This window comes from Sorex araneus, chromosome X (assembly GCF_027595985.1).
Source record: "Sorex araneus isolate mSorAra2 chromosome X, mSorAra2.pri, whole genome shotgun sequence".
Taxonomy (NCBI): Eukaryota; Metazoa; Chordata; class Mammalia; order Eulipotyphla; family Soricidae; genus Sorex; species Sorex araneus.
Window position 1 is genome coordinate 239685471 of NC_073313.1, and position 13126 is coordinate 239698596.

General features: G+C 39.8%; 1 protein-coding gene across 1 annotated transcript in view; it reads right to left on the bottom strand.

The window, feature by feature from the left end:
- DYTN (dystrotelin) overlaps positions 1 to 13126 on the bottom strand; it is a 61302-nt gene that overhangs the window by 29265 nt on the left and 18911 nt on the right. Inside the window, exons 8-9 of the mRNA XM_012933434.2 lie at positions 6668 to 6779; positions 1074 to 1225 (exon numbers count right to left, since the gene is read on the bottom strand). Coding sequence (XP_012788888.2) covers positions 1074 to 1225; positions 6668 to 6779 — 264 coding nt within the window. The remainder of the gene's footprint in view (positions 1 to 1073; positions 1226 to 6667; positions 6780 to 13126) is intronic.

Here is a 13126-nt window from a genome sequence, read left to right on the forward strand (position 1 = left end):
GGCATTGGGAATGGGTGACCTCCCCCCACTTCCCTGTCTTTTGGGAAGCCTTGAGGTCATGCCCATGAATTCTCTCAGGTGCCAGGTAAACTCATTAACAGCCATGATCCAGAGACTCACAAATAAATCTCAGAAGAGATCAGCAACCTGCAGGGATGCCTCCAGATCCCAAAGTCATTTCGAGTTATATCACCCTATTTAAAATTTTTGGATCCCTGGAGCATGTGGCTGTATTTGTGGCCTTGTGAGATTTCATACTCTACTCCACTCTACCAACAGTAGCACACCACAATTGATGGGGTTAAGATAGAAGGTCGAAGAAGATCTTGATTGAAAAAAAAATATTAGCACACAAGTCTCAACATGTAACAACATATTGGTACTTTCTTATACAAGGGCTAAATGGGTACAGGGTAAGATACAATAGTCTTCACATTTTCCTCTAAGAAAACACTTTTGGATAATTTTAACACATTATTCATACTAAGCAATATAAAATAAATTATTTAGGACCTGATTTGGGGCAGTCTTGGGTGGTGGTAGTAAAATTCAAAATAATGATGGTGGGAACGTGCAAAAACGGTGGTGGTAAAATTCGAAATAATGGTGGTGGGAATGTGCAATGATGGTTGGAATATAGAATATAATAAATTATTGTGAACAACTTAAAAAAGTAAAATAAATTGAAGCAAGATTTTTAAGCAAAATTTAAAAAAAATTTGAAATTAGAATATCAAAAGCAGAACAAAAAATAGAAAGGGACATAGATCAAAGTTATTCAAATCCTTTAATATTTAAGGTCTCCCATGTTTTTCTGATGTCTTTTGTTGAAGGAAATAAAGGTAGCATAACTGCAATAATTGAGTGGGTCACTGAAAGCATTTTTTCTTTTCATTAAATTAAAGGTCATTTCTACAGAGAAAAGCATGTTTCCCTCCTCACCCCTACCTTATCTACTCATTTGATTTTCCACATCCTAAAAGCTGCTGTCTGTGCCCTGTGCAGGCTGCATAGCGAAATCCCTCGGTCCCTGGGTTGCCAGTCTGCAGGATTACCACTTAGAAGACACTCACCGATCATGTTCCTGGTTAGCGGTGTCCTTTGGATTCATCTGGTCTAGCAGCCACTGCCTTCTTCTAGCAGCTTCTGTCCCCATCCCGTGCCCTTGAAGCAGTTTGTTTCTGAGGGAACTGACAAGGAGTTTTGTATTCTCCTTTGCTGACATCTGTTGGGATGGCAAATATTGAAATGGTGATGGATTATTCTAGACAGTCTACTTTTCTTTTTTGAGGTAAAGGCCACCATGAAAGTTTTTGATTTATTGGGGTGACTATGTATTAATTTATCATTTATTTTCATTATAGTTTATGTAATAAGGTCATAAATTATATTAACATTCATGGTTTTGATGTACAGAATTACTGTATGTACCTCACCACCATGAAAATAGCAAAGAATCCCCATCAGTAATCCCCCTCTTCCTCCTCCCTCCCTTCTCCAAATAGTTTGGTAATCTGAATTTTGTAATCCAAAACCGGGGGTTTGTCGTTGTTCAATATTGTCTATTACCTTATTTATCTCTTCCTCTTTATACCACAAATTCATGATATCATCCAGTATTTGTTCTTTACTCTCTGACATATTTCACTTAACAGTATGCCCTCCGATTTCATCCATGTTGCAGCAAACTTCAAGATTTCATCTTTTGTTTTGTTGCATAATATTCCACTATGTGTATACCACAGCTTCTATATGCATCTGTTTAACATTGGGAATTTGGGTTGTTTCCATATCTTGAATATTATACTTAGTATTATTACTAAGTATAATATTACTAAGTGCTTCATTCATGCGGCCACTTTGTTAGAAATATATTGTCCAAGAACCTAAGGTTTTATCTCTGTGATTTTAATTCTCTTTCATTTGTTGAGGTTCTATCATATTACAAAACTGAGGATTTATCTTATCTACAAAACTGTATACCCAGAATTTTGATTACTATAGTTTTATACTACAATTTAAAGTCAGAGAGTGCAATACCTCCTATTTTCTTTTTTGTTCTCAGAATAGATTTGGCTATTCAGGTGATCTTACGATTCTATATAAATTTTCATAGAGTTTGTTCTAAGTCCATGAAGAATGGCATTGGAATTTTTTTTGTAATTTATTTTATTGAATCACCATGTAGAAAGTTACAAAGTTTTCAGGCTTATGTCTCAGTTATACAATGCTCAAAACCCGTCCCTTCACCAGTGCCCATATTCCATCACCAAAAACCCCAGTATACCTCTCACCCCCCACCTCCCCACCCCCGCCTGTGTAGCTGATAAATTTCACTTCATTTTCTCTTTACCTTGATTACATTCCATATTTCAACACAAAACTCACTATTGTTGTTGGAGTTTATGGGAATTTTATTTAATATATATAAAGCTTAGGTAGAAAGGTCTTCTTGACAATGTTAATTCCTTCAATTAATGAACATAGAATTTAAAAAATTTCTTGCTATCTCTTCTATTTTTTTCAATAATTATTTAAAATTTCTTTTGGGTGGGGCACACCTGGCAATGCCCAGAGTTTGCTCCTAGCAATGCACTCAGCAATTACTCCTGATGGTGTAGGGGAATCATATGGAATGCTGGGTATTGTACCGTGGTTGGCTGCATGCAAGGCAAGATTCCTAATCACTGTACTGTCTTTTCAGCTCAATTGTGATTTAAGTTTTTGATCTACATATCTTTCATATTCTTTGTTTGGCTGATTCCCAAGTGCTAGACTTTTTTTTTACATGACTTTAAATAAGGTTGTTGATTTTATTTCTTTCTATTCTATTTCATTATTTGTATATATAAAAGCAATATATTTTTGTGCAATGACTATTAAATTGCTATATTGATTCATTGTTTCTAAATGTTTTAGTGGAGTTTTATTATACCATGTGCAAATAGTGATAGTGTAACTTCTTTTTTTCACAGTTTGGATCCCTTTGATTTCTTTGTCTTGATTGATGGCAGTGGTTAGGTCTCCCAAAACTGTATTGAATAGTAGTGGAGAAAATAGATACCCTTGCCTTGTACCTGATTTCAGAGAGGCAGCTTTCAGTTTTTCACTGTTGAGTATGATGTTGGCTATGGGTTTGTTGGCCTTTACTATCTTGAAATACATTTTCATTCTTTCTATTCCTATCTTGTTGGGATTTTTTAAGATCATGAATAAATGCTGATTACTGTCAAAAGCTTTTCCTGCATCTATTATTATGATCACTTTTTCTTTCTTTCTTTTTTTTTGTGCTTTTTGGGTCACACCTGGCGATACACAGGGGTTACTTCTGGCTCATGCACTCAGGAATTACTCCTGGTGGTGCTGGGGAGAACATATGCTGGGGATCGAACCCAGGTCAGCCAAGTGCAAGGCAAACCCCCTACCTGCTGTGCTATTGCTCTGACCCCTCAGTTTTTCTTTTAAAAATTGGACTTTCCTGGGCTCTGTGACCATAGCTGAATTCCTTCACTTTTTTATTATTCCTGGTACTTCATGGACAGTCAGACTGCATTTCCAAGATCCACATGTCATGAACAGTGATAGAGTGCTACTATTAGCAACATCAGGCTAGTTGCCTATGCTCTGCTGAGCTCTGGCAGCCAGAAATGCCTTTAGAGGTTTTCAAAATTCCTTGCAAGTTTTATCTGGTGCCTGTAACCCTGAATTGTGTACAGCTGGATGACAACTGTGGATTTGTGGCCATGTAGATGCCATTAGCACCAAGGTCTAGCTGGCTTGGACTCTGGATCAGACTTCATAATTGCTGGGGTCTGGGAGTAGACGTGGTGTCACAATTCAAATGACTTGGTCAGTGATTCAAGATTGTGCTCATGTGTATCCAATAATAGCTGTTCAACAAGCTGACCTTCATAACGATGGAGGGATTTTTGCATTTGCCAGCCCAGGTTCCAGATGGTTACTCCAAACCACGGTCTGATGGACAGGGCTCACATCCAGGGTGGTAACTTCTGGGGTGGCAGGTGCCAGCTGCTTTCTCAGGAATGGCTGCTCCCAGCTGTCACCTGAGGACAACTGCATCCTGTCTTCGCTCAGTACATCAGTCTGAGGTTCTCAGTCTCTATCTGACAAAGTAGTTACAGGCACAAAATGGCACATCTGGGGATCTTCTGTACTTGGTGTTCTCCAGTTTAGGCCAGAGAGTAAGTCTGGTGTGTGCATGTCAGAGGAGCTTTCTTTGATCTGAAGGTGATTGTCACACAAGCCTGATTGTTCAGTAGATCAGACTTGGGGATGGAAGCTGTTGGACCTAGTTGAGGCTGTTGGTCTGTTTGGGGGGCGGGGGCGGACATAGCCAAGACTGTAAGACTGTACTGGGTCGTGCTCCCCTCAAGAACAGTTTTGCCCAGTCTAGGGCAGGTATGGCTGCACCACCCTTTGCTGGGTTCAATAAATCCTACGACTTTATGACTTGTGAGTTGGACTTTATGAATTGTAAATACAAAGTTGATTTCTATGAAAAGCCTAAATACTCAGCAATTCAGCTGGAACTTGTCAGGTGTGTGTGTGGCAGTGGGGCGGGGTGGGGGCATGATGCAGGGGGGAAGCACCATCAGCTCAGGCAGCAGTTGTGTATCAGGGCAGAGCACAGACTGCAGCTCTACAGGAATGTCTCACCTCAGAAACAAACGGCTGGTTTCTCCTCACACCAGGAGAAGAGGCCTGCACTGTTTGGCCAGTGAGATCCGAGTCTGATCAGTTTGCTAAGTGCTGGTCTGAAACTGATGCTCTGAAATCTTCTGAATTCAACATCCTTTCCCCCCCCCCCCACTAGTTGACATTTTCTTCACTCTGGTGCTGCTTTGCTTGGCCTGCAAGCTCCGTTTTCTCTTACAGTCTCTGCTTCTCTGGTCCCTGCTCCTGCGCACTCCTCCACATCTGCCACCAGGGGAAGCACTTCTTAGCTCTGGACTTGTCTGCAGTTCTGCTGTTTTCTCCAGTAAGTATCCTTCGTGCAAGTCCTCAAAAATGCGATGATTCATTCAGTTTTGTGCATTTTTGTATTAATGCTACAGAACAGCTCACAGAAATGTTCTTCTTTGGCCATGTGGCCCTACTTTCCCATCCTGTTTATTTTTTTTTTTTTAGTCACACACCAAAAGATCATATTACTTACTTCCTATCACTGGAATCTCTTCACCTTCTTGCTCTATACATGCACATATAATATAAATCAATACCCACCTCCATCTACCTTTGCACTTCTTCTTTAGAACATCCCTGTCTTGTGAAATTATGATTCTGGAAACAGGTACGAAAGAGGACTAGATGGTTCTCCCATTTTTAGACATGGAGTCTCATGAGAACCTTTAGATAAATCTTCAAAAGAAAGCTCGTACATTTAATACTGTATGTAAGTGCAGCAGATTCACTCACCACTAGAAGACGCCGTCCCAACTATCTCTACCCAAAAGGAAGAGAACGCAGATTTTTTAATACTTGAAATCCAAAAGTGTAATAACAAAGTGACCACAGAGTGTCAGTCTAGCATTAATAAACTTGATTTCTTCTCAGACATTTAGAAATAGTTTATAGCCAATGAACCTGAGGGTTAATGAAGTTTAGTAAGGCAATGCTTACTAGATATCATTTGCCAAGATTCAAGCATTTGATTTTTTGTGGGCCACTCCTGAAGAGAAACTATCCTCCTATAAAATTAAACTATACTCTTCACTATCTCAGGATGATTCTACATGGAGAAACTGACCAACAGAAACAGTGATGAAAAAGTATTCTTTCTGTAAAATAAAGAATATGCACCCATCAGAGAGAGAGATCAAAAGGGAGTACCCTGCCACAGAGGCAGGGTGGGGTGGGGGGAAGATGGGATTGGGGGGGAAGGATACTGGGTATAAACGGGCACTGGTGGAGGGATGTGTTTGTGAACATTGTATGAGGGAAAAACAAGTTCTAACATGTGTGAATCTGTATCTGTACCCTCATGGTGATTCACTAATTAAAGAATAAAATAAATTAAAAAAAAGAATATGCTCCCGTCTAAAAGCTTGCCATCCTACTGTCCATTTTTTTTCCTCAAAAAACTAGAAGAAGAAATGAACAATAACATTCCATTTTCTTATTGAACATATATAATTATAAATTTAAAATTTCTGAAAGTCAGCTGTAAAGTTTTAATTTTGTGCTCTTCCAGTCAAAACTGAAAGAGAGTAGGGTTTCTAACTTATTTTTCCTTATTGTTTGAAGTTTAAGACCTATAAAGATGGAAAATAAGAAAACGTCTTTCCAAATGTACTAGCAACACAGAGCCTTTCTTTATCATTCTTGCCAAGCCAGGGTCTCTTTTCAATCTGTGCCTATTTCCAATCACACTCTTCTTTTATTTCTCACATACATTCTCTAGTATATACGATGGGACTGATGATATCAAATTGGAATATCTTTGCTTTTGTCTGGTCTCAAAAGGTCTTGCTAAAATCTTTATGCAAAGAAAGGATATTTACATGAGAGATATTTAAGGTGGAGGCAACACTTCCTCACACGTAAGTAATGTAAAAGGAGCAGAATGTGTGGTTCTCTTTTATTGGTGGGAGCTGTAGTTAAGCCAAAATGATTCATTCATAGTTTGGAATGGTGCATTAGATATTACCTGAGCACAGTGCTGAATCGCAGGGTAGGACTTCTCGTGGGACTTGCCATGAAGACCAGATAGGAAACAAGACTGGCAGATATCAAAGTTGAGACACTTTACACAGCTATATCTGAGAATTAAAATAAAAATGAGGAAGTAGAGAGATTTTTTTTAAAAAAAAAAAGGTCTAAGATGTCTGCCCTTCATACCACCAACCTGGTTCAGTCCTGGATACCACAGATGTATCCCCTGGCTCCACCAAGAGTGATCCCAGAACACAGAGCTAGAAGGAAGCCCTGAGCAATGACTGGTATAGTCCCCACACCAATAAAAATAAAATTAAAAATTCAAGCAAGGTGTGTAGCCTTACTGGTAGGTGAATGAAGAAACTAATAATCAAATGGACAGTGAACACTAAAATATGCAAGAGATGTCTGAAGTGTTGAATGAATATGAACTCTCCCCCAAGCACTGTACGAATTTGAATAAACATGAAGTTTCCCTCAAGCACAGGGATACAAAATGACTGCAGCCACTGGTCTAACTACACAATGAGTTTAAATTTACTTTTCAACTTTAAAATATGGATTATTTTTTATATTTTAATTTTTTATATATTTTTTATTTTTAATATATTATATATATTTTATATAGCACTATAGTGCTGTTGTCCTATTCATTGATTTGCTCGAGCAGGTACCAGTAACATCTCCATTGTGAGATTTGTTACTGTTTTTGGCATATCAAATATGCCACGGGTAGCTTGCCAGGCTCTGCCATCCGGGTAGGATACTCTCAGTAGCTTGCCGGGCTCTCTGAGAGAGACAGAAGAATTAAACCTGGGTTGGCTGCATGCAAGGCAAATTCCCTGCCTGTTGTGCTATCGCCCCAGTCCATATTCCATATACATTCTATATATTTATATATTTTTAATTTTTATATTTTTTATTTTATATTTTTATATTTTAATAATGTTTGAGGAGTTTATAGTTTGCTGCAGATTGACTTTAGGTGACGGGGGGCTGAAGCGGTAGCATCGCACAGTGGTTAGGGCATTTGCCTTGCACTTGGCCGACCCGGGTTCGATTCCTCCATCCCTCTCAGAGAGCGTGGCAAGTTACCGAGAGTATCTCACCTGCACAGCAGAGCCTGGCAAGCTACCCGTGGTGTATCTGATATGCCAAAAACAGTAACAAGTCTCACAATGGAGATGTTACTGGTGTCGCTCGAGCAAATTGATGAACAACAGGACGACAGTGCTACAGTGAAATAATGTTTGAGATATGACTTCTCTCAAAAAGTTGCAAAATTCATTCCTACTTACTTATTAGGAGACCAGAGATAAATTTAAATCAAATTTTGTCCTTTTTAGAAGTCTGACTATAGGAAAGAAAAAGCGGGAGAAGGGGAGGAATCCTTCAGCTCAAAGCTGAGTGACCCCTCCCACCCAGCCCCCAACTAATCTAAGTTTCAAAACACTTCCACACTATAACTTTGATTTATGAACAGTTACAACTTTAAATCTCATGTGGGCAGAAGGACAGGAGGGACTCTTGAGATGTCCTGGTAAATAGGGACTCTCATAGCACTCACAGAAGATGCGTGAAAGCAGGAGAAAGCTCATAGTCAGGAATTAGTCACTTTTAAGGCTATTTGAGTGGGAATATGTTATTTGTAAAGGGCTGGGATCAGCACCCCAAGCTCCCCTTCTGCTTTCTGATATTTCAATCCTCTTTGACAACTGCAGGGTATTGTGGCATACAATTTTGTTTCTGGCCACGGTTGGTGAATCAAAGTGGTGACTCTCCTCTTAGATTGAATCTGTACTCATGGCTCGACTCACCACACTTCTCATTTATGACTTGTCTTGCTTCTGCAAGCATTTCCAACCCATTTAAAAAGGTCAAAAAAAGCACCTCTATACCTTTCAAATTTCATATATTGCTGAAAAGAGACAATGTAGAAGCTTGAGCTACTAGTAGGAAATTAATGTGTGAATAAATACCATTAAGAGGGAAATAAATGCTTGGCTTGGAATTGATGAAGAAAAGAGAAAGAGAGAGAGAGAAAGAGAGAGTGAGAGAGCAAGAGTGAGAGCAAGAGAGAAAGAGACACACAGAGAGAGAGAGAGAGAGAGAGAGAGAGAGAGAGAGAGAGAGAGAAGAGGTTCCCATGGACTTGTTAGACTTTTTTCCTGAAGAAGTAATGTGGGCTCTGTAGAATGCTGCTTCGGGTAGAAACTGGTACATATCAAAAAGAACAAGAACAACCAGTGCTGGCGCACATGTGGGAAGAAAGGGACTCTCTTTCACTGTTGGTGGGAATGCCAACTAGTCCTGCTTTTTTGAAAAACAATATGGACATTCCTCCAAAAACTAGAAATTGAGCTTCCATACGACCCAGCAATACCACTTCTGGGAATATATCCTGGGGAAGAGACCACTAAGTCAATGATGATTGGGGGGATTGCTCGGTATGGAGATGTGTGCTGAAAGTAGATAAATGACCAAACATGATGACCTCTGATTATTTGTTATTGCAAACCATGATGCTCAAAAGTAGAGAGAGAGAGCTTGCAGCCGTGTCTCTAGACTATGAACTAAGCCATAGCCCCACGCCGGCTGAGGATGGGAAATATCCTTTTTTCTCGTTGGGCGGCGTGGCGTCAACCATAGTATGAGGACTATTTATTAAGCAGGCATGAACGTGGTGGTGCGGGAAGGAGGAAAAAAAAGTTTATGTACTTGAAACAGCGGGACTTCATATCTCTCCATTCTCAGCAATGGAAAACTAATTATCAAATGCCTCCTTGGCAGTAGGGCTGTCTTTCTTGGGGGGAAACTCCAACAATAGTGAGTTTTGTGTTGAAATATGGAATGTAATCAAGGTAAAGAGAAAATGAAGTGAAATTTATCAATTACGCAGGCGGGGATGGGGCGGGGGCGGGGTTGGGAGGTATACTGGGGTCTTTGGTGGTGGAATATGGGCACTGGTGAAGGGATGGGTGTTTGAGTATTGTATAACTGAGACATAAGCCTGAGAACTTTGTAACTTTCCACATGGTGATTCAATAAAATAAATAAATTTAAAAAAATAAAAAATTTTTAAAAAGTAGAGAGAGAGAAGGAAGGTGCCTGTCACAAGCAGGGGGTGGGGTGAGGTGGGGGTGGTGGGAGAGATACTGGGAACATCGGTGGTAGAAAATGCACTCTGGTGGAGGTATGGGTTTTCAATCATTGTATGACTGAAACTCAACCATGAAAAATTTGTAACTGTATCTCACGGTGCTTCAATAAAAAAATTAAATTAAAAAAAGAATGCTGCTGCTGGGCTGAAGAATACCAGGTGTTAAGAGGAAGAGGAAAATAACAGAGGCAGAAGCGAAGAGTTTGGGATATGTCAGACTTATGAGACTTGTTGATTACTCTGAAGAACAGAAAAAATATACTTGGAATGCTCCCTTGTAGTGGGTAGAATTCTGAAAGTTTGAACAAAATCATTTGAAGGAAAAACAGGAGAATGTAAATGCCATGAGATCAGCCCTCACTGGTTTGCGTACCACTATATCTCAATACCTAGTACCTTGATAGAATACCAACAGTATAATAATAGACAGCATTTGGAGTACTTATTATGAAGTAGGAAGTGTGTGTTTCAGATGTATTTATACACAGAAAGATAATCCCCATGAAAGGTAAAATATTCTTATCTCCATTTTGTATGTGAAGAAACTGTTTCAAAGAGTGTAAACAACCTGTGCAAATTGCATAGACGTTTATTAAGTGAACTTATACAGTGACTAAAGTAGGCCTTGAGTCGAGGGATACCATTGAATGGAGAATCCGCTGTCCTAACTACTAGGATATATCATCAAGGCAGGGGACTTAGTTTGTATTCACACACCATCATTCCTGGAGGCAGAAACATAGACTCCCTGTTTTGGAGGTTCCTAGTAAGATTTTCAATGAACATTAGTCTAATGAAATTTGACAAATGACAGTTTCTTCTTGAGAAAAATAAAGCTAATGTACCCTCCTCTCTTGGTCTTTCAAAGTTTTTATAGTTTTGACAATTATTTTACGCATAGTTGGAAAAACATTCACTTTTTTACATGAAATGTAACTATAATAAATTTCTTTTTTGCTTTTTGGGTCACACCCAGCAATGCACAGGGGTTATTCCTGGCTCATGCACTCAGGAATTACTCCTGGCGGTGCTCAGGGGACCATATGGGATGCTGGGATTCGAACCCGGGTCGGCCGCGTGCAAGGCAAACGCCCTACCCGCTGTGCTATCACACCAGCCCCCTATAATAAAAATTTTTAATAATGGTTATCTGAGGATCCACCTATAGTGGCCACTTTATCCAGCTTTAGCATGTGTTGGCTGTTGACTTATCTAAAACAATATACTGACCTTCACTTTGCATTAATTTCCCCACACTCTGGCACTGTTTACAAGGTATATAAGAAATGGTGTAGTGAAGGGATTCAGATTCGTATCTTGTTGATATTTTTACAGCAAAGAATTGAACAATTTGTGACTTGTTTAAAGGTGATATATTCTGCTAAAATCAAACATTTGCCTTAGGAACAGAGTGTAGCCTTTGTGCTTCTCTTATTTAGTAGGTCAAACCTTTGCTCTCTTTCTAATACTTCCATCTGTCAACTACGTCTACTCTCAAATGACTTAATAATCTCACTAAAACAAAAAACTTTGAGACTATTGCTAGGTATTGCTGGAGAGTCAAAAATTCAAGCATATGAAAATAACTTCAAGTGATTTCTAATAAAATCTAAAGGTTACAGGTAAAAACCAGTGTCAGGTGTCAAACTCAGGGTTCCAACATGCAAAGCACGTGTTTCAATATTTTGGTTTTGTTTTTGAACCCAGTGTGAAGTTATCTTTGTTTCGACCTAGTAGGTTTCCAATAGTCCTGTTCATTTATGTTGTATTATTTAAACTTCAATTTATTGCAGTTTTTTCATAAGTGAAGTTTCACGGTGTCTTCAGAATTCTTTGCGAATCCATTTCATATTGTCAGCAACAACAACAACAACAACAAAACTGATGCTCATTTTAAAATAGAAAAGCAGACCTTTTATATCTAGGGAAACATCTTTTGAGGTGTGAGTTTAAGAGTTTAAGTACGGGAAGGAAAGAGGACAAAGAATGCAGGACTGGTGCCCTCAGTCCTCCCCGATCCTGTCCATGCCTACTGGGAACACCACCACTCCCTGACTTGTTTGTGATCACCTACTGTGCCAGCTCTCATTCTACCTCATCTCCTGCCCTGTGTCTACATTCATGAATGTTGCCCCTCCCCCCACTTCCCACCTCCCTGCCCTCCCCACCCCCTCCCTGCCCCTGTACCTGGGCCAGACTTGCTGGTTTCTCCTCTCCTCCCTGTTTTCAATAATTCTAACTTCACTGCTTTATGTTTCATCTATGGGAAACCTACAGCACCCTTTCACTAAGATGGGATTTGGGGGGCGTTTGGGGGTGCTCTGGAAGTTCTCAGGACTTACTTCTGGCTCTGTGCTCAGGTATCACTCCTGGAAGTACATGGGGGTCCACATGTGGTGCCAGTGATTTAATCACGGTCAGCTTCAAGGCAAGTGTCTAAACCCCTGAATTATTTCTCAGCCCTAATATGCTGATCTTAGTACTGTGGAAAGGTCTGAGTTTCTCACCTTTGACTCTAAATGCCCAAATCTCTCTTTTCCTCCAGGCACAAAGATAGGACTTGAGCCTCTCCCTTGAAATGACATGATTGAATGTTCTCAGTTGCCTACACAGGGAGGCAGCATAACATCATGGTTGGAGAGGAATCATTAGGCCAGTCTCTCTTCTTGGCTAACTGAATTTAAGCAGACTATCTAGCATTTCTGCAAATTGGAAGTAATAATACCAAATTTTGGGGTGTGTGTGGTTTATAAATCTAAAATAAAATTATCCACATGAGCCACTCCACCCAGAACTTAATAATAAATGTAAATCACCATTGTCATTGTTATTGATGGCTCTCTGAGAGAGGGAGAGAAACAGAGAGAGAGACAAAGATAGAGAGACAGAGAGAGAGAAATATGAAGCCTCATCTTGGTTTACACCGTCTGGAAATTTCCACTCATAGATTAAACATTACTATCCACTGTGGCAATGATTCTCTTTTCCTTCAGTTTACCTCTTAGCGTGTATTCAGAGGGAATTCTTCACAGGAAATTATTGAAGTAGTAATTTACACTCTGGCAGAGTCTTGTGGCTGTGCAACCTCTGATTGTCTAGTTCTCCCTCTCAGAGAACCCAGCAAGCTACCGAGAGTATTCTGTCCACATAGCAGAGCCTGGCAAGCTTCCTGTGGCGTATTTGACATGCCAAAAACAGTAATAACGATGGATCTCATTCGCCTGAAACTGAAAGAACCTCCAATGTGGCACTGTTGGGAAGGACAAGTAAAGAGAGGCTGCTAAAATCTCA